General features: G+C 49.0%; 8 protein-coding genes across 8 annotated transcripts; 4 read left to right on the top strand and 4 right to left on the bottom strand.

Annotated features, from left to right (window-relative positions):
* The first annotated feature begins 115 nt into the window (after positions 1-115).
* BX661DRAFT_176816 (uncharacterized protein) lies at positions 116-2,342 on the top strand. The gene has a single exon (XM_051534470.1). The coding sequence runs from the start codon at positions 327-329 to the stop codon at positions 2,280-2,282; it is 1,956 nt and encodes a 651-aa protein (XP_051394602.1). The 5' UTR covers positions 116-326; the 3' UTR covers positions 2,283-2,342.
* Positions 2,343-5,397, bottom strand: BX661DRAFT_176815 (pyridoxal phosphate-dependent transferase; the record flags this gene model as incomplete). The annotated part of the gene is made up of 1 exon (XM_051534469.1): positions 2,343-5,397. Exon 1 carries the CDS (start codon positions 5,001-5,003, stop codon positions 2,346-2,348), a length of 2,658 nt encoding a protein of 885 aa, XP_051394601.1. The 5' UTR covers positions 5,004-5,397.
* Positions 5,398-6,057: 660 nt separating this feature from the next.
* BX661DRAFT_176814 (PAC2 family-domain-containing protein) lies at positions 6,058-7,133 on the top strand. The gene has a single exon (XM_051534468.1). The coding sequence runs from the start codon at positions 6,129-6,131 to the stop codon at positions 6,897-6,899; it is 771 nt and encodes a 256-aa protein (XP_051394600.1). The 5' UTR covers positions 6,058-6,128; the 3' UTR covers positions 6,900-7,133.
* A 2,073-nt stretch (positions 7,134-9,206) lies between these two features.
* On the bottom strand, positions 9,207-9,862 carry BX661DRAFT_222289 (UPF0468 protein-like protein C16orf80; the record flags this gene model as incomplete). Its single annotated transcript, XM_051538851.1, has 1 exon — positions 9,207-9,862. The coding sequence occupies exon 1, from the start codon at positions 9,795-9,797 to the stop codon at positions 9,207-9,209; it is 591 nt and encodes a 196-aa protein (XP_051394599.1). The 5' UTR covers positions 9,798-9,862.
* A 90-nt stretch (positions 9,863-9,952) lies between these two features.
* BX661DRAFT_176810 (chaperone activator Sti1) lies at positions 9,953-12,156 on the bottom strand. The gene is made up of 2 exons (XM_051534467.1): positions 11,954-12,156; positions 9,953-11,807 (listed from the first exon to the last, which is right to left on the bottom strand). The coding sequence occupies exons 1-2, from the start codon at positions 11,960-11,962 to the stop codon at positions 10,050-10,052; spliced, it is 1,767 nt and encodes a 588-aa protein (XP_051394598.1). The 5' UTR covers positions 11,963-12,156; the 3' UTR covers positions 9,953-10,049.
* A 485-nt stretch (positions 12,157-12,641) lies between these two features.
* Positions 12,642-13,487, top strand: BX661DRAFT_168586 (uncharacterized protein; the record flags this gene model as incomplete). The annotated part of the gene is made up of 3 exons (XM_051533441.1): positions 12,642-13,008; positions 13,249-13,320; positions 13,438-13,487. The coding sequence occupies 3 exons, from the start codon at positions 12,642-12,644 to the stop codon at positions 13,485-13,487; spliced, it is 489 nt and encodes a 162-aa protein (XP_051394597.1).
* Positions 13,488-14,557: 1,070 nt separating this feature from the next.
* BX661DRAFT_176804 (uncharacterized protein) lies at positions 14,558-15,917 on the top strand. The gene has a single exon (XM_051534466.1). It carries the CDS (start codon positions 14,752-14,754, stop codon positions 15,754-15,756), a length of 1,005 nt encoding a protein of 334 aa, XP_051394596.1. The 5' UTR covers positions 14,558-14,751; the 3' UTR covers positions 15,757-15,917.
* BX661DRAFT_176803 (NMDA receptor-regulated protein 1-domain-containing protein) lies at positions 15,916-18,879 on the bottom strand. The gene is made up of 3 exons (XM_051534465.1): positions 18,647-18,879; positions 18,447-18,525; positions 15,916-18,328 (listed from the first exon to the last, which is right to left on the bottom strand). Exons 1-3 carry the CDS (start codon positions 18,704-18,706, stop codon positions 16,002-16,004), a joined length of 2,466 nt encoding a protein of 821 aa, XP_051394595.1. The 5' UTR covers positions 18,707-18,879; the 3' UTR covers positions 15,916-16,001.
* Between the last annotated feature and the right edge of the window lie 35 nt (positions 18,880-18,914).

Genomic DNA, 18,914 nt, shown 5'->3' with positions numbered 1-18,914 from the left:
AAAGTCGCTCGTGATCCACTAATCCACATACATGTGATCTGAGATTAGCTCTGTCCTAATGCTAAATACTGATTTGCAGGCGGCCAACTAAAATTTTTTATTTTCCACCAAAGTTATTGCTCCCGTTTACTCATGCACAGGGTTTCTGAAACGTTTCTCCATCACAACTATGTGGCTGCTTTGCGAAATCGACAAAGTGACCTCGTCTTCATTGATGTTCGGGCGTCTCCTTCACACACTTCTCTTTTCCTATTCTTCTTTATAGTCGACATCGACAAATAAACACAACTTCAACCTTGATTTCTTTTTGTTCATATAACTAAAGCATGCCTGGATCCGATAGAATAAACTCCGAGAAGCTGAGCATCCTGCTCAGCTGGTTTGAAGAGAACAAGGTGACTTACAACGAAGAGGCTCTCGAAGTGGTCGAGCAGAAGGTTGTCAAGCGCGGCAGCAACATAGTTTCAGTTGACGGATTCGGCATAGTCGCTCGGCGCAACCTGGAGGAAGAAGAGCCCCTGGTAGTGATTCCCAAGTCGGCAGTCATCTCTGCAGCGACCAGCGCCCTTGCAAACATATTTTTTGACGAGGATCTGGGCGGAAGTCTGGCGCTATGCATTGCCGTTATGTACGAGATTTCTCTGGGTAAGGAGAGCCCGTGGTACGGATACCTGCAATCTCTGCCCCAGCGGGCAGACATTCCGATGCTTTGGGATTCGCAAGCGCGCGGCTGGCTGGGCGGCACTGATGTTTCTGGGTGGATTGAGCGTGACGAGCAGAATCTGAAGGAGGACTTTGAAGGGTTGCAAAAGTTGGTTGCCGATTACCCGCTGATCTTTGTGTCTCAGAATGACATCGACTGGAAGAGCAGCGCATGCTTTTTGGACGTAGCCAGTCTGGTTTCTTCGCGCGCGTTTATGGTCGACGTTCATCGCGGCAATTCAATGGTTCCATTTGCCGATATATTCAATCACAAGACTGCGGGCGAGAACGTCCACATTGAGAGCGAGGAAATGGTATGCCCGTTGTGCGGCGAGGCATTCGGCTGCGAGCACATGGATGGGCTCGAAAACATGGATGCCGAAGAGGAAAATGACGATGATGACGATAATGAGCAACATAGCGACGAAGACGATGAAGACGAAGACCATGAAGCACATGGCCATGTCGACCACGATGATTGCGGCGATTGCGGCGATTGCGGCGATGATGAAGAGGATAGCGATGAGGATAGCGACGAGAATAGCGACAGTGAGGAAATGGGCGAGGAGCTGCCCATGCTTGTGGACGAAGCTGGAATCCCTATCGAGGAGGAGGAGCATGCTGCCAGCGGTAATGAGGACAGCGAGCAAGAACAGGATTCTGAAGATGACGGCTTTGAGGACGAAGACAGCGGGGATGGTGATGGTAGTGATGACGAAGATGACGAGGACAAGTATATCGATTCGCTGGATATGGTTGTATTCAAGCCATGCAGGGCCAACAGCGAAGTATTTAACACATATGGTGACCACGGATCGGCATACCTTCTTCATCGCTACGGCTTCTGCGACACGCAAAACCCATTCGAGTCTGTGGCACTTGACTCTGAAGATGTCATGCAGGCATTCGCTGTGGCTGTCTCGGAGAAGCGCGCATCCGAGGTTGCCGAGCTGATTGCTCGATTCCGGGATCTGTTTGTGCCCAACCACAGAGCTAAGAACCTGAAGGATGAAGATGAAGAGGAAAGCGATGACGAGGACGACAAGCATAATGAGGACGACAGTGAAGACGAGGACGGCGATGTGCCAATGCTGGACGACGACGATGAGGTTGCCGAGGCTGATGACATGCCGATCTTCACGATTGACGCACCGGGCCACCCCAACATCAACCTTGTTGCGCTGCTCGTGCTGGGTCTCGCTGACGAGTCGGTCTTTTCGCAGGTGTCACAGTCAGACAGCATGTTCCGCCACTACTTCCCGATTATGCGCCGGTTCTGGGGTATCTTCCAAGATAAGCTCGATGGCGGCGCGCCTGTCTCTGCCGCATTCCGCGAGGCGAACAAGGAGTCAGCTGTCAAGAAGGCGTCCGTAGCGCTTGTCTGCCGCGCCGCATTCATGCTCGCCGAAAAACGCCTGTTGTTACTCGGAGAGGATGCTGTTGTATTGGGCACCAAGCCTACGAATGCGCTGCAACTATCCCGGTGGGAGAGCGCCAAACAGCTCAGGTCCAATGAGAAAAAGATTCTTCAGCAGTGCATCAAAACTTACAAGAAGGCAGTTGCCAAATTGTCCGCATAGATAATAGCAGCACTACTTTTATACGTTGAATATTCTACATATTGAAAAATACTAAATTGTGACTCAAATAGAAACATTTGCCAGCAAGCCGGACTGAATGAATGATTTGGCAGCGGTCGAGCCAAAATCATTGCCAAAGCTGTCCAGATAAATGCCAAAGACAATCTTGCCGTCGACACGCATTTTTCGGGCCAGCATCGAGTACGGTTCCTTGAGAACCTTTGCCGAGTTCTGGTCGACCCCAATCATCTGGCAGCGCTTGCATGGCCCAGAAACTGCGAACTGGGCTGTGCCGATGCTAACACCACTCCAACTCAGCTCCTCAAATGGCAGTAGGGGACGCACCTTGTCTGTTGCAGCGCTAGCTGTCTTTACTATCAAATTGGGCCGGTACTGCATAGGCCCAATATCCGATGCGCGGGGCTCATCGCTGTCCTCGTCAATCCACTCGTTGACCTGCCGCGCACTCTCGTGGGTGACCATCAGCAGCTGGGATTCGTTGACAAAGGATATGTCGTTGCGCCGACTAGGCGATAGGAACGGCGAGTTGCCCGGCGAAAGGGTATCAGATCCATACATGAGGTCGGTGGGTACTTCGCTCGTGTCAGACAGCAGCAGCCGCGGCTCGCATGCCAGGAAGCAGGTCACTGAAAGCACGGAAGACAACCACGAGGATATCTCGTTGGAGACAACGTGGAACACATGCATCTGGCTACCGCAGATGCGAGAATCAACGCGCTCCAGATTCATAGTGTCGGCCATCAGACTGACCTCGAGTGGCGGGTGGTCGGGCGCCTCGAGCACTAGGACTGAGTGCTCAGTATTGATGTGCGGCCGAATCAGAGCCATCTTGGGGAACCGCTTCTGCTGCATCGGCACAATGTCATTTTGGCGCATGATTACAAACGAGCGGTCAAATTTTAGCCCGAAGCGCGTCAGCTCCCACGGCATTTCGCTGGGCACAACCCAGCCACAGCACGACTTGATCGGGTAAATGACCACTTGGTCAATTTTGACCTGCAATCCGGGTTCCGACGTCTCATCGATTACCGCTGTAAAGTCTGTTTTTCCGGAGACCGGGTCGGCCTTGGATTCAATGTCTGTGTTGTTCTGTGTCTCTTGTGCCCTGCTGGTGCTTGGTTGGGCGCAGTTCCTGTAGTGGCGAACAAGAAACTCAGAAAAAATATCAATGTCTTGCTTGCTGGTGATCGCGCCAAAGGATATACGCAGGGCGCCGAGAGGCTTGCCGCCGATAATGTCGTGGTCGTCTCCGCAAACAAATCCCATCGACGAGTAGTGCATAAGCTCTGGCGTGGTAAACTCAAGCCACTTTTGCGACGCACCAGGGTTGCAAAACCGACCCGTGCGCAGGGCAACTCCGGCCATCACTGACAGCCGCTCGACATCGGCATAGCCAATGTACTGGCCATGCATGTCTTTCAGGTTAAACGCCATTATCGGTCCAAAATTGGCTCCCTCATCGTGCCCATATATTCTGCACATGGGCTGGCCGCTGTCATGCTTGAGCGCGCTCAGCGTCGCCAGTGCATACTTAGTCACTGAAGTTATATGTTGTGCGACATTGTCTATGGATAAAAAATTTTTGGCATATGCATTTAGCGCGTGGTGCAGCGATATGATGGCCTGGAAGTTGATCGTGCCGTCCTCCAGCCTGCTTTCGATGTCGTGGCGGAACTCCTGCCACTTTCTGTCAAAGGCCACGTTTAGCACCGTCCCGCCACCAAAGTAACGTTTTGCTTGCAGATATGGAATAGATGATCTCTTGACAAGGAGTACGCCTAGGCCGGTTGGCGCGCCAAAGACCTTGTATAAGGACACAGCAACAAAATCGGGACCGGACTCCAGCATATCAAGTTTTAAGGGCGAGCTGGACACATATCCCGCTGCATCCAACAAAACCCACCACGGCGGATGGCCGTCGTTGTCGCTGTTCTTTCCGTAAGACTCCGCGTAGAGGCGGTGTACTTTGTCTGCCACATCAAGTGAGAAGCGCTCGCCCGAAAAGTTGCACTGCGCCGGATATGCCAGCAAACTGGTCCCGCTAGTATTTGCCGGCAAAATAATGTCGTCAAACTCGCTAAACTCGGCAGCCTGTGTGGCGATCCCGCGGTCGCTGGCCAGGTTGCGCAGCCCAACCACGCTGTTGTGTGACTCGCGGGCATAACGGAATGTGCCGCCCTTGGTCATTGGTGTCAGCTCGCCTGCCAGTCTGATTGCGCCAGTAGCGTTGGCCGTGAACACTACAGCGTAGTCTTTAGGAGTGGTGCCGAAGAACTCCAGCAGCCGGTCGCGCGCCTGCTCAACCCTTGCATGGGTCCACTGCGATCCTGTGTGCTGCGAGTGCGGGTTGGCAGGGAAGTCCATGAGAAGCTCCTCGGCCACAGCCCTGATATGGCTGGCGGCATAAAGTGTAGATCCAGTGTGGTCCAAATACACAGTCCTTAGCTTTGGCGGCCCCCTGGACGGCTTGAGCGACTTTGGCTCAAAAAGCTGCGGGTATTCTTTCTGCCGAATCGTCTCCAGCCGTCCATCGTAGTCGTCTACTGCCAAGGATGGTGCGTGCGTGGCAGTGGCCTTTTTTCTGTTGACCAGGGGTTTGAGGGTTAGAGGCGCCTTGTCCTGGGCGTGTTTACTACTGGCTGGGTGCGTCCTCGCTGGAAATAAAGAAATAATTTTGTTGAGGAGATCAGACGAGGGCATCGGGGTGGCGTGGATATGTGGATATAAATTGTGTGTTCAGAGAAGGAAAAAAGAATATTTTGCAAGAAAATAGGTGGTCAATTGTTGTTGCTGTTGGTGTTGTTGATTTTTTGCTGCAAGGGTGGGAGCGACATTTTATACGTTATATATACGAGATGTCCGCTGCTTTTGATCTTTTTGAAAAACGTGGTGGGAAAACCTGTACAAAAAAGTGTTGTGGCAAAAAAAAGATAGTTGAAAGGGGTGTTGCGCCTCGTTGCTGTTTTCGAGCACACGAAGCTTTATTGTTAGTGCCTATACATGCCATCCTTGCGAGCCATTCATGCACGATGTGCGCTACCTATGTTATAGCGGGAAGCAACGGAGAATATTAATTGATCGCGCGTCACAAAACGTGATTTGCTGAACTATCTGCTCCCTTTTTTCGTCGCTTGAATGGTGTGCATAATGGGGATCAACTTGAAGAGAAAATAAAATGGGCGGATCACGTGCGAGCATTTGTTGATTATAGCATGCAAACGTCTAATAATATGGATCTGTTAAAACGGGGGAGTGTATCAGGGTGCAAAAGGCTAACTTGCCCATTTTGAATGAGGGTTGCCACCAAAAACGCAACTAGCGCCTTAATTAACACTTGGCATATAGAGTGCATTTATAAGCGCATTGGTCAGGAGGGCACTGTTGTAATGCGAAAGCAACCGCATGCATAATTTTTGAGCGTTTCATTTTCTGAGGTATTGGCGTAAAGCCGTGACACTCCTTTTGGCCTTGCCGAGTACGATTGCAAAGCCAAGTAAACATAATAAAGATGTCGAGCATATTGTACTGTCCCATGCCACGCTGAGGTTTGAATCGTCTGGATAAAAAAAAAGTCAATCGAAGTGCCACCAATGCGGAGGTGGAAGCCATGACTACAACAAAGATAAATACGTCATAATCCTGCATATTGATTTGTGTGTAATCAAATCGCGCTTTTCCTACCACTGCGACATTGGCAGATGTGATGATGCAATGGTGCAATAATGCAAGCCTCGCTTATTTTTCTTCTCTTTCTCGGAATTTTCCCCTCAGCTTGTACTTCAATTCAGCAAAATTAATTTTAAAATACTACTTTTTTACTCACAAATGTTTGCACCAGCATCCGGCACGAGTACTGAAATTACAACGCGGGGCAGCACGCTCATACTGCCCGCCGTCTCCATTGGAAATGTGCCGCAGCTAGCAGTCGACCTGCTAATCAACACACTCAGAATGCAGCGCATTGGTGTTTTTGACTCGGCCTCGCTGACACCAGTATCCGGTCCAGCTGGCTACGACCATCTCGGCCCAGAAATCAGATCACACCCGCTCGAGGTATACCAGACCAGCAACGGGGAGTGGACAACATTACAGCAGCGCTCGCCACCACTGCCTAAGCACCACCGACTGTTTGCACGCGAGATTATGGAGTACATCAAGGACGGCGGGTTTGCGAGGGTAGTGGTGTTGGCGAGCAGTGATGCGGCGCTCCGGACGGATGCGCTTATTGATGGGTCGCAGATCCGCACGCTGGCTTTCAACTGGGATGACGACAGCCTGACCAACAGAATGCAGGCATTGTCGCTGAGAAACTTGGCTACAGGCGAGGGCCAGAGCGCGCTGGCAGCACCATTGAACCAAATTCACGCAGCTGGAGTTACCCGTCCATTGCTCAAACTGTGCGAGCAGGCTGGTGTTCCAACGTTTGCTATGGTGTCGCTAGTCAACGAGGGCGACAACGTGCCCGACGCTATTATGCTGGCCAACGCTGCCAACGCGGCGCTTGGCGTGGCCGCAGCGGGTGATATTGCGCATTGGCTGCCGCCCAGGAGCTGGGAATGGTTGATGCCTACGAGCGTGCCCAGTGAGCTCTTCTAAACTGATTTGAATTTTAATGCTTTTTTTGATGATCAATGACATGTGATATATTGCCAGTGACACAATTGACAAAGCCTCTGATATCAATGTGTTGAGCCAATCAGCACTTAACTACGTTTTACCAGCCCCAGCGCTGACTTCATAAAAAGGCACACAATACAATTCACACCTATTGACTATATTTCAATCATAACAAAAAATGGTGATAAAGAGATGTGTAATTAAAAGTCAAACAACATTTAAACATTTAAACATTTGAAAAGTTTTAATGTTATTGTCAATCAATAATGTCATCGTATCTTTATTTTAAATTGTTTGATAGCAATGTGGTATTTAGTTAAAACTAAGAAAAAGCTGCCTGAGCGCAAACCAAATCAAACCAAAACGATTTCATTGATACTCGTTTGCTAATTAAAATATAGTTTGTTAAGCAACTACCTGTTTTACAGCGATTTTCTTCATTTCCTGAATATGATTTAAAATTTTGTGGTCCACATATTGCTTTTCGTTTGCAACAATACACCATATTATTTTACTCCTGGCGTAAATATATTCTGATATTTTAATTTACATTGAATATTATTCATTCGTATTTAAAATTAGCAAAGGGGGTTGTGACAATGTCTTCGAGCTTCTCAGTAATATCAAAAAACCGTGAACATGCTGGGTCCACTGTGGCCGACATTTTGGCTGATATTTGAGTAAGTACTCTCATTCAGCAGAAACCTAGTGGAGCAGGCGCGCTCAACAGGAAAATCAGGCGGATCTGCCGAATCGGGGGACACTGACAATCCAGACGGGGTGTTGAACTATGGCTCTGGATCTGACGCAAGCTCTGACTGCGTATCCATTACATCCTCAAAATCATGTGTATATGGAGTATTCGGATCCGAAGCAGTAAGAGTTGCTGAATTGGTGATGGTATCAGGAGAGCTGCCAACACGAGCTTGGTTGCCAAAAAAACTTTAATTCAAAAATCAGCTGAGTAGAGCCTTTAACTGCTTTCTGAGGAATAGACCTTGTTTTGTGCACTTTTTCATAGCGTTTGGTAAAGTGCTGACTGTTCATTCTAGCGTGGCTGCAGTGTTCACACCAATATGCATGCTCAGCGACCTTAAAGCCAGGAATAGGTGCGCCCGCTTGGAGCAATCGCTCCCTGAACTATGGCCAAAACCCATTGTCTTTCATGGCACCAGAATCGTTTGACGAAAGATAGTAACGGGCATTATTTATTGCGTTTGTACTATATTCCCCCTTGCACCCATGATTGCTTCCTGAAATGTGGAATAATTCTATGTGCTCATTGGTTCTGCCAGGTACTATAACAAAGCAGCAAGTTGAACAAATGACCAATCTGCTTGCCCGACCAACATGGAATTTCAAAGCCGCGAGAGCGTTCTACAAGTAAAAAAAACTACTCGAATGTTAGGAAATTAACTTGTATTGTTTTTCTATAAATAATAGGGAAAAATACAGACAATGTATAACTTGTCCGGCGTTAGTCGCAGCACTAGGCTTATCATTGCTTCAATATGGCTTATACTTGTTTCTCTTTGTTGCAGTAACCGTAACTGAATCGCGCGCCATCGTATGTCTATTTAGCGAATAATGTGTGCTGGATTTGTGGAAGAAACTGGGGCGCACAAACCCTCTGGTTGACTGGTTTTTCTGATGGGAGGCATAGCCAAGAAGAAGAAAAAATGTGATATGAGGGCTGGTGATGTGTGTGGTGCCCAACACACATTTCAAGCCACTATCTTCACTTTTCAAGAATCAAGATCGCCCTCATGGATACTATACACATTTCTGTTATTGCTGGCTGACATCAAGGAATACCATGATGTTTACAGCGCTGCCCCTTTTTCAGTTTAGTAAGTAATTTTTAAGACTTGAATATATCGATTTAGACCCACATTTTTATAGAGCACGACAATGTGTTTGCGATCGGGGGTGTGGGGGGATGAAAAAATAAAATATGAGCTGCTGTAGAAGCAAAGGCAAATGATATGCCATGTCAAAAATTGAAAATGCCCCCCCCTCAGGCTAAACGAGCTGGTAATGGCAATGGTAAAAAAAAGTTTTAGGCCTGGCAAGCATATCGAATGCACTATTCCGTAAGCCAGAAATACGAAGAAAAATATCAGTTTTGGTATACAAACAATGTAACTATTGTCTACCGTCTCAATTTCTCATACATGGTTTTTTGGTATGCAAATAAGAAAGCATTGTATCGATCCGAGCACATATTTCAGGATTCAGGGGAATTGTGCAATAAAACTTTTCTAATATTTAAAATGTTATTTTTATTCAATGACATTCTTCAAACCTGCCATACAGCTTCAACTCTGCTGGAAGCTGGTCCTCAGACACGATGCGATCAGCGAACAAAACCAGCCTTAAGCACACGCTAGAATTAAAAGTGACACGCCTTGTCTCCATATGCTTCGTGCCATATATCCTGGCTGTCATGTCATTGATATCAAATGTCAAATAATTCCACCCCTGCTCCAGCCGCAACGGCAGCCGACTGACATCATGGCCAATATGTGCCTTGGTCTCATAGTTGCCCACTCGAAATCGCCGGACTATCCCCCTATTGTCAGCCGTCTCAATTTCAAAGCTGAACAGGTGGTCGATATTTTTCAAAGATATCGACATAAATGGTAACTTTAGGCCCAGCGTGTCTGATTCTCGCCGAGGACAACTGATAAATGTGCTTTGCAGATCGGCGCTCTGCAAAAGTAACACGGGTCCTGTAATGTCGCTGTCGTCGTCTCTAATCTCTATGCTGCTGCTCTCGTAGTTTTTTGCCACCGTGCTGCTCCACAGCTGCAATGGCTGGGTGCTGGCGCTATTAAAAACTGTCAGAATTCCAGACTGGTACACGTTGCGGAACATGGTTCTAACCGAGAGTATAAACAAACAAGATGATAATTGATACAAAAATATTTACGAAATGTCCGTGCAAAACGCAGAGCGCACAAACAAGCGGCGCGACAAACGCGCTCGCTATCGGCCAGAAGTAGCCACAAAAATGAGGTATGGGCGGCTTGTGAGCAATGAAAAATTAATATAATTTTAAGTTCTAAAATATTTTACTGCTTAAACCATAAATCTGCTATAAAAAGAATAAAAAATTGACGTTTGAAGTTAGCCCATGCGCACAATACCAGCAGCAATCAGCTTGCGCAGGTTACTGGCGACAGCCGGGTTCTTGAGGTGCTCGCGAGCGGCGCGAGGGTCGCTTTGCATCTGCTGGAGAATGTTCTGCATGACTGGGTTGGCCAGGATGGCGGCGGTCTTCGGGTTCTCCTGGGCGCGCTTAATGGCCTCCTCGGGAGAGATGCGCGAGTTCCGCTCATTGATGGCATTGTAGCACTTAGCGTCGATCTGGTTGATCTCAATCGTGTTCTTGCCATCCTTGTCCTGCAGCTTGGCTTCCTCCAGCGCGTCAAGCGCCTCGGCATAGTCGCGCTTGATGAACAGGGCATTGGCCTTGCGGATGTAGCCCTTGACAAAGGTTGGGTCAAGGCTAATGCAGACGTCGCAATCCTTCACAGCATCGGGCAGGGCCAGGAGCTTGGTCAGGCAAGCAGCGCGGTTCGAGTAGTTGCGAGGATCCTTTGGATTGCGCTTGATGGCCTCGGAGTACTCGGCCTGGGCCTCAGCAAACTTGCCAGCCTTGAACAGCTCGTTTCCGCGCTCACGGGCCTCGTTGGACTTTGCCTCGTCGTGGTATGCCTCCTCTTCGCGCTGCTTGCGCAGCTTCTCCAGAGCGCGCAGTTTGGTCAGCACGTCGGCCGAGCGGAACTCGGTCAGAGAGCGGTTGTAGTACTCGATGGCCTTGTCCAGGTTATCAACCTTGCTGTACGCAGTGCCAATTCTGCCCATGGCCTTGGCAATGTGCTTATATTCAGCGCGGTTCTCGCGGCCGACATCGACAGCCTGTTTCGCGGTCTCAATGCACTCCTCGTACTTACCCATCTCAAAGTACACGGCAGACTTGTTGTTCCAGAAGGTAATGTCGGTGGGGTCCAGCTCGATTGCCTTACTGTAGTGCTCAAGGGCATCCTCAAACTGGCGTGCCTTGTATGCACTGTTGCCCTGGTCCTTGGCCTGCGCAGCCTGTGCCTTCTTGGCAGCGGCCTCCTTGTCCTCCTCAGACTCCTCATCCTCTTCAACCTCCATCTCCTCGTCCTGCTTCTGCGCGGACTCGGGGCTTGCCTTCTTGGGCGCAGACGTAGATGTGGCCGGGGCAGCCGAGAATGATGATGCAGGTGCTGGTCGAGACTCGGCAGGCTCGGGAATGTCGCCCGGTCCGCCAAAGGAGACGTCACCCAGGCCCATGAGCGCAAACATGGTCATGGTGATCCGCTGATCATCGTAATACTCGCTGAGCTTATCCGGGTTGGCCTGGATAGCATTGATCTTGTTGACGTATGCTGGATCGGCAAGGAACGGCGCGGTCTTAGGGTTGGCTGCAATCTTCGCCAGCACGTTGCCCTTGAAAACATTGCTAAACTGGCTAGCAATGTCGCCAAACTGTTCGGTGGCAGCTTCTTGCGCAGCTTTGGTGTCGTTCAGGCTCTTCTTGAGCAGCGCGTTCTCTGGATCGTACTTGAGACCAGCCTCATACGTCTCCCTTGCCTCGCCCATCCGCTGCAGGCCGAACAGTGCGGCACCCTTGCGGCTGTAACCCTTGGGCCAGTCGGGCTTGATTTCAACTGTCTTTTCAGCGTCAGCGAGCGCCTCTTCGTACTTTTTCAGCGATGCGAGCGACGCCGACCGGTTTGAGTACAGAACGTGGTTTTGGGGGTCAAGCTCAATGGCCTGTGTAAAGAGCTTGATCGCCTCGTCGTGCTTTCCGGCAGCAAACGCTGCGTTTCCCTGTGCTTTGAGTTCGTTGGCCTAAGTAGCTGAGCAAAGAAGAGCAAGATGCAAAGTATAGTTTGAGTCAACTAGTTAAAAACACTCGTGGGGTCCGGCATGTGCCTTTAGGACTAAACATAGGGATAGATGTACAACACAATCTGTCGGGTAGAGATAAAACTTACTGTTGACATGTCTAATGATCGCTGAGTGCTGAGGTTTAGTTCGTACAGGCGGCTCTTAAGTTGACTTGTGTGTGTAAAAAATGCGTGGAGAAAAATGTGGGTGTGAGTAATTCGTAGAAATATGTTTTTAATAAATTGAGTTTAGAAGAAAAAAGACGGGAAGATATGTGGGCGCTGGTCCAGAATATAAAGTCCATCAGAAATCTTCTTTGGGATTCCAGGAGCTTCGCAGCCATTTCTTTGCACCATCGGCTTCTTAGGAAAACTGCTGTGCGACGGAGCTTGGCTTGATTGCCACCGCCATTTCTGGGTGAGGGGCGCGCGTGCGCGGTTTTAAACAAGAATTATGCTTTCAACTTTTTTTTGCTTTTTCCTTCCCCCGCAGAGCGAGAGCACTCTTCGGGGCCTAATGCACGTGCTTAATGTCTTTTCTGAGCTTTACTTTTAACAGCCACAGTGCACACTCTTTTTTCTCTCTCGTTTTCTCGTTTATATACATTTTTCTGTAGGTTTTACTATTATTATTATTCTCATTTCAAATATTCAAATTCTTGTCGGCCGTCGTTCGACATCTAGCATTTTCGCCTCATTCGCACGGGTCTGTATTTTTCTTGGCAGATTTTTTTTATTGTTTTTGTTGTTGGAAGTGGGTCACGCATATAAACCCACACGCACACACACACGCACAATGTCGCTGGCAGCAGCAGCTTCTACGGGTGCAAGCGAAACCCAGATGCCAGGCGCATTTGTAGGAGGAACCGGCACAGCAGCCACCGAGGGACCCGCACATACCTCGCTTGACCGCGAGCGGCAAAGCGGCGACGGCTACCTTTACAGCGCCAGCAGCCGCGTCATGAACAGGACGAAGATTGTGTTTTTGGTGCAGTCGGGTGACAGGGCCGAACGCGAGTTTGACCTCGGCGATACTGTGATTCAGGTCAAGCAGAGTCTGCTGGCCAACTGGCCGGAAAACTTTGCCATCAAACCAACAGATACATCAGACTTGCGAATACTGTACCGGGGTCACTTTTTGGATGACAAGGACACTCTTTCGGGTAAGTTCATCTAATTTCTTTGTGCTGATGGTAGACAATGCACCGTCTATTATCGCACATTAAGCCAATGCGCTGCTAGCAGGGCCATACTATAGCTGCACACTCATGTGCTACTGCTGCCACCCGGAAGGAGGGATGGGAGTGCTTTTCCTTTTGCCAGAATAACCGCTAATTTTCTCGTTTTCTTATTTTCTTATTCTGTGCTCGCACGACCCGCTTCGCGCGCCCTTGGATTTGTAGACAGTAAATTGCACAAGTCAAACACAGTTGTGCACCTGACAGTCAAGCCCCCAAACAACCAGAATAAAACAGGTACGTTTCCAATCAGTCCAGAGGCATTGCAATGAGCAAAAGCCCAACGATGCTACAACGCATGCACCAAGCACACTAATCATTGGAATTCTTTTGAATTTACCCTTATTCTTGTAGCAAAGAAGGACATTGACAAGGCGCCAAAATGCGCATGCATCATATTGTAAATTTTTTGCCACTATTTTTAAACCTTGGTATTTATGTTTTGTTTACGTTGGACACAAACCTCTCAGGCAATTTTTATGGCCCTTGACTGCCAAACCAATTGTGGCCGGGCGCTCTAATCAATATTGCCGCCGCACTGGAGCGGAACTCTTTAGCACTGCTTTTTTAAATCATTTTTAACGGACTAAACATAAATTTTTTCTTTGAGTGGGAGCTTTTCGTAATTTTTGTTTTTATTTTTGCTTATTTCATTTTTTTCTTTTCGCACACATTATTATTTCCTTTTCTTTCAGTTAAATTATACAGAGAAACAACTCACTCAATCACCAACATACATACATGCGGTATAAAATGCAAATTATAAACTTGGGTGAATGCCTTTGCTGTCGAGCCCGTGCGAGTGTCCTTTTTGCTTTGCGTTTACAAATTTTGCGTGATAGATCGCTCGGGCAAAGCGGGATTAGGCGGGTGATCCATAACTGATTGTTTGATCGATTCTAGTTTGCAGGTTACCAAAATATTGATATTGCATATCGATTTTTTTGCAGTGTGTGGTCTCGCTCTGTTAATCTAAATGAAAATGAGTTGAGACATGTGCGAGAAATATCTGTGAATGTCGTATTTTCTTTTCCATACGCGAGTCTAGAATTTATATTGCTATACTATTTTATTTCAGTCCGGGCGTGAGCTGCAAGGAGGATGATCACAGGCAAGGACGTAATTCCCCAAACACTTTTTTCTATTCGGTATTTATTAACGCGACGGTCACACATATGCGCACATATTTATCGGATGATGCGCCTTTTGATCGGCAAAAAAATGAACATGATTTGGCAGAGCATTCCACTTTTTTTTGCTAATACATAGTTAAACATGCCAATCAGTATATCAATATTTTTGTGTTATTCGGCACAGCGAGTCACTTTGCATGATGCCTCAGTCAAAAGTGACTGGTAAATATGACCAACCAAAGTGTGCACTAAATGTACGAGTCAACCGTGCAATTTTTCAATGCCAGTGTGTCATGAGCACTATTGGTATAATTCCTTTCCCCTTTAGCCGGATCTCTCGAGTTTTTTTTGCATAAATACAGGGCCATCTGCCACGATACAAAACAATTCAAAACACATCAACATTTTCTCTACCATCACAACCACTCGCTCACTTTACAAAAAAATACCAGTATCCTTGTTACTTGACATACTCAATTGTGGTCTATAATACTTAATTTTCCTTCCCAAAACCATCTTCATAAGCATATTTACCATGCGCAGCTTCACCACCTATATTGCCGTTTCTGCCATTCTCGGCATGGCTGCTGTTGCCCAGGCCAACAAGGCCAACCACGCCTACAGCTCTGTCTCCGTCTCCAGCACCGGATATGGGTCAAGCAGCATTATTGCCTCTGCTTCCAGCAGTGTTGCCTCCGCGTCCAGCAGCATTGCCTCCGCTTCAAGCAGCATTGCACCCGCGCCCAGCAGCGGCGGCAGCGCTTACAAACCGAGCAGCAGCGCCGGTTACGGATCAAGCGGAAATGCCTATGCTTCGCAGGGAGATGATTACTATGCTTCAGAGGGCGACATCTACGGGGCTGACGGTGACGATATTTACGGATCGCAGGGTGGCGAGGATTATGCTTCAGCTGGGAACGACTACGGAGCATATGATAACAATGACTATGCTTCGGAGGGCGGCAACGACTACGGATCGGATGACGGTGCCTACTACGAAGCACAGGACAACAACGACTATGCTACTACTAATGACTATGCCCCGCACGAGCCCATGGTCACACCTCAGTTCCAGACCGTCGTCCAGGATATTGTGAACACTGTTTACGAGTACACCACCGTTTTGGTCGAGGAGACTCAGATCCAGGAGGTCACCCAGCAGATCACCAACGTCCAGGTCCAAGGCATCACTGCTCAGCAGGATGCCCTGTACCAGGTCACCCAGACCTATGTGTGCCCTCTGCCGCCCACTATCACCTTCAACAACGTCAACACCGTTTGGGTTACTGAGACCGTGACTCCCACCGTTCAGGTTATTCAGACCCGCGTTATGCCCCAGGTCATTGTTCAGCCCATCACCCTCACACACCAAGTGCAGCAGGTCAATGTCCAGACCCAGGTTATCCAGCAGGAGGCCACGGCTGTTGTCGCCACCAATGTCAACAATATGGTCCAGGTTGTCCAGCAGAATGTCGGCCAGGCACAGGGACAGGTCGCGACCGTGGTCCAGGCTGCCCAGCCCGCCTACGCATACGCCTAAGCACCAGCAACGATGGCAGTGCCCAAGCTACACACAAGCTAATTGATAACCAAGTCTAACTTGGTACAAATTAAACTAAACTAATTTTTAATCTCTCAGTTTTTAACTTTTTTTTCACCACTTCTCTTTCCGTTCAATTGACATTGACTATTTGCAAAATATTGTTGTTTATTCTATTTCGCTACTAACAAAAAACTTATTCTTGAAAGATATATGTAAAAAAAAGTTATTTATATAAAAGCAGCTCAAAAACATGTGGCCAGAGGGAAAACAGTCTTTGCGCCCTTGAAAATCTCGGCAAGCTCAACATCCGACGACCCAGTCTTGATCAACAGGTTCTTAGCCTCCAAGAGATTGTCCAGAGTGCGAGTCGCTCCGTACCGCTCCGCGGCTGCCTGGGCGAGCATCGCCTTTGCGCTGGCAACGTTGGAGTCGCCACCTATGGCTATCAAAGCCTTGGCTCCAGCCAGTAAAAGCGGCAAAGTCTGGTCGTTGGTCTTAACTGCCTCCTCGATCGATGCGTTTCCAAACGACTTCGCGAGCTGGCCCTTGAGCGCAGCCTTCATCGGGGCGGCAAAGGTCTCGTCCGAGTCTAGGGCACTGATAAGGCGTGCAGCCATGGGAATGAGAGACACGTGGGCCTCATTGATGGCCTTGAGTGAGTTGATCGACTTAAGTGCCAGGAAGTATTTTTTCATGCGCAGGTGCACCTCGAATGCTGAGGTGTGTGTGGCAGGCTGAGAGCTGACTGCCTTGTCGAGGCTCTCAACAAACTTGAGAGCATCAGCAAGGTGGTTCTCGGAGTTGACATAATCGGCCCCGATCGGGTCCTTGTCGACCTCAGCGGGCTTAGCCTCCTCTTCGCCGGATACCAAGGTGTGGTCGCCCTCCTTTGTAGTGGTGGCACGAGTCACCGGCTTGGTCTGCTGCTCCTCGAGAATGGGCTCGGGAATAGCCTCGAACGGGGTGCCGGCAACCTTGCGGTCGTGCAGGTCCACGTAGCAGGCGATTGCAGCGTGCGCAACATCGACATAGGTCTCGTGTGTAAACAGCTGGCCCTCCCACTGAAGAATGTCGATGTAGGCGCGCATGGTAAACTTGCGCAGCGAGTAAGTGTGGAAGTCGTACTGGTCGTTGTAGTAGGTGTCAAAGACAGTCTGCACCTGGTGGAACTGCTTGAGCGCCCGGCCGATGTCGCCGATGCGGTTGTATGCATGGCCACGCTCGCGCATGTACCATATGCTCTGCATATCGACGATATCCTTAAGCTTGAACGCCGAGTCTTTACCGAAAAAGACCACACAAGTCCGCTCAGCCTCGTCGACGTCGTTGTCACGCAGCATATACTTGATCGCCTTGGTGTTAATAAAGCGGTCCTTCAGGTCCATTTGGCGGGCAAAATCCATCGTGTCGCGGGCGCCCCGGAAGTCTCCGGCGTGCTTGAGGATCTTGGCCTTGACGGCGTACAGCTCGACGGTTTCGGGCGAGGCCTTGATGGCCTCGTCGATCAGCTGCATCGCGCGCTCATAGTCACCGTAGTAATCCCAGTGCTGGGCCAAGTAGAATGTGCACCACATGTGCACTGAGGGGACCTCATCCTCGGTCGAGTCTCCGAGGCGCTTGGTGTCGTGAAGCTGCGTCGCGTAGCCCTCGAGCAGGTTGCCCAGAGCGGCACCCTTGGGCTTGTCGGCATACAGCGTCTTCATGCTGGTGAACAGCGAGGGGATGCCCTTGCGCAGCGCATGCTTGGCCAGCGTGTCAGCTGCCTCGATGAAGCTCTCTCCATCGCCAGTGCAGAAGGTGAGCGGCAGGAATTTGAGGGTGTTGGAGGTGGGGAACTGGTGCTGCAGGGTGGAGATAACCTCGAGAATAGCATCAACGTCCTCAGCGCACGCCAAATCCAAGCCGTTGCAGGAAAGGTAGCCGCGGATGTACTCCTTGTTGTCGGGGTTGCGCTCAATCAGGTCCTGGTATGCCATGGCTGCAGCCTCCATGCGATTGACCTTGAGCAAAAGGTTGGCCTTTTGCTCCTTCCAGCCGGTGATATCCACGATCTGGGGGCGGATCTCTTTGAGGTTCTCTAGCGCCTTTTGGTAGTCGCCGCTGAGTTCTATCAGCCAATTCTTATACATCAGCAGTTCGCTGATCTCTTCCTTGCTGACTTCGGGCCCAATCTTAATGGTCGGCTGGTAAGTGGTGATGGTCTTGGCAGCCAGGTCAAACCGGCCTGTCAGCTGGTAAGCCACAGCTAGGCCAATCCAGAAAGGCGGGAACTGTGGGCTCAGCTTAACAAGCTTTTGCCTGGTCTCGACGAGCTTTTCGTACTGGCGCATCTGTGTCTGCATGGTGGCTAGATCACGCAGTATGTTGATGTTTTCCGAGTCCGCCTTGAGTGCCTCTTCGTAGCACTTTATTGCCTCGTCAAACTTTAGATCGATCTTGCACACGAGGCCGTAAACATGCCAGCTGATCGAGCTCATAGGGCTGATCTCAATTCCGCGCTTGATCGACGCATATCCCTCTTCCTTGCGGTCCATGTATGCAAGGAACATGCCCTTGACAGCGAGTGTCTCTACAATAGCACAAAAATGGTATGAGATTAAGGTTAGGACGATGTTGTCAATGAAACAATTTTGTGCAATACGATCAGCTGATACCAAAAATGGCAAAATAGCGCAAAGATAACTTACCGCCATGATTGGGAACCTTTTTCAGAATTTGCTCGCACGACTTCAGTCCCTTCTTGTACTGGCGGGCCTCATAAAGTTTCTACACAGGGGTTTTAAATGCTTCGAGTAAAAATCAGTACGACTGGTGTCGGGCAAGGCACAAAGTATGGTTATTGCGCTTGCTGCGGCAAATCAGGAAAACTGCAATTCAATTTGCTTACCAGAGCTGCTCGGAACAACGCTTGCTCCTTGTGGGGAAGTTCGGAAATAGTCAATGACATGATTATTATTTAGTCAGACTCCTAGTGAAACAGCTGTGTGGTTGCTCGGCAATAAAGAAGCAAACAAACAGAAATAATAAAGTTGTGCAAACGCAAATTGAAAAGAAAAATATCACAGAAAGAGTTGAAAGAAAGATAATTCAAACCTGCAAATAGGGAATCAGCAATTCGAATTTTTGCATTCAAAACAACACGTTAAAAATTCAAA

The sequence above is a fragment of the Kickxella alabastrina genome (genome assembly GCF_025024165.1).
Source record: "Kickxella alabastrina strain RSA 675 chromosome Unknown BX661scaffold_2, whole genome shotgun sequence".
In the NCBI taxonomy this organism is placed as follows: Eukaryota; Fungi; Kickxellomycota; class Kickxellomycetes; order Kickxellales; family Kickxellaceae; genus Kickxella; species Kickxella alabastrina.
This window is presented reverse-complemented; position numbering and strand designations above follow the sequence as displayed.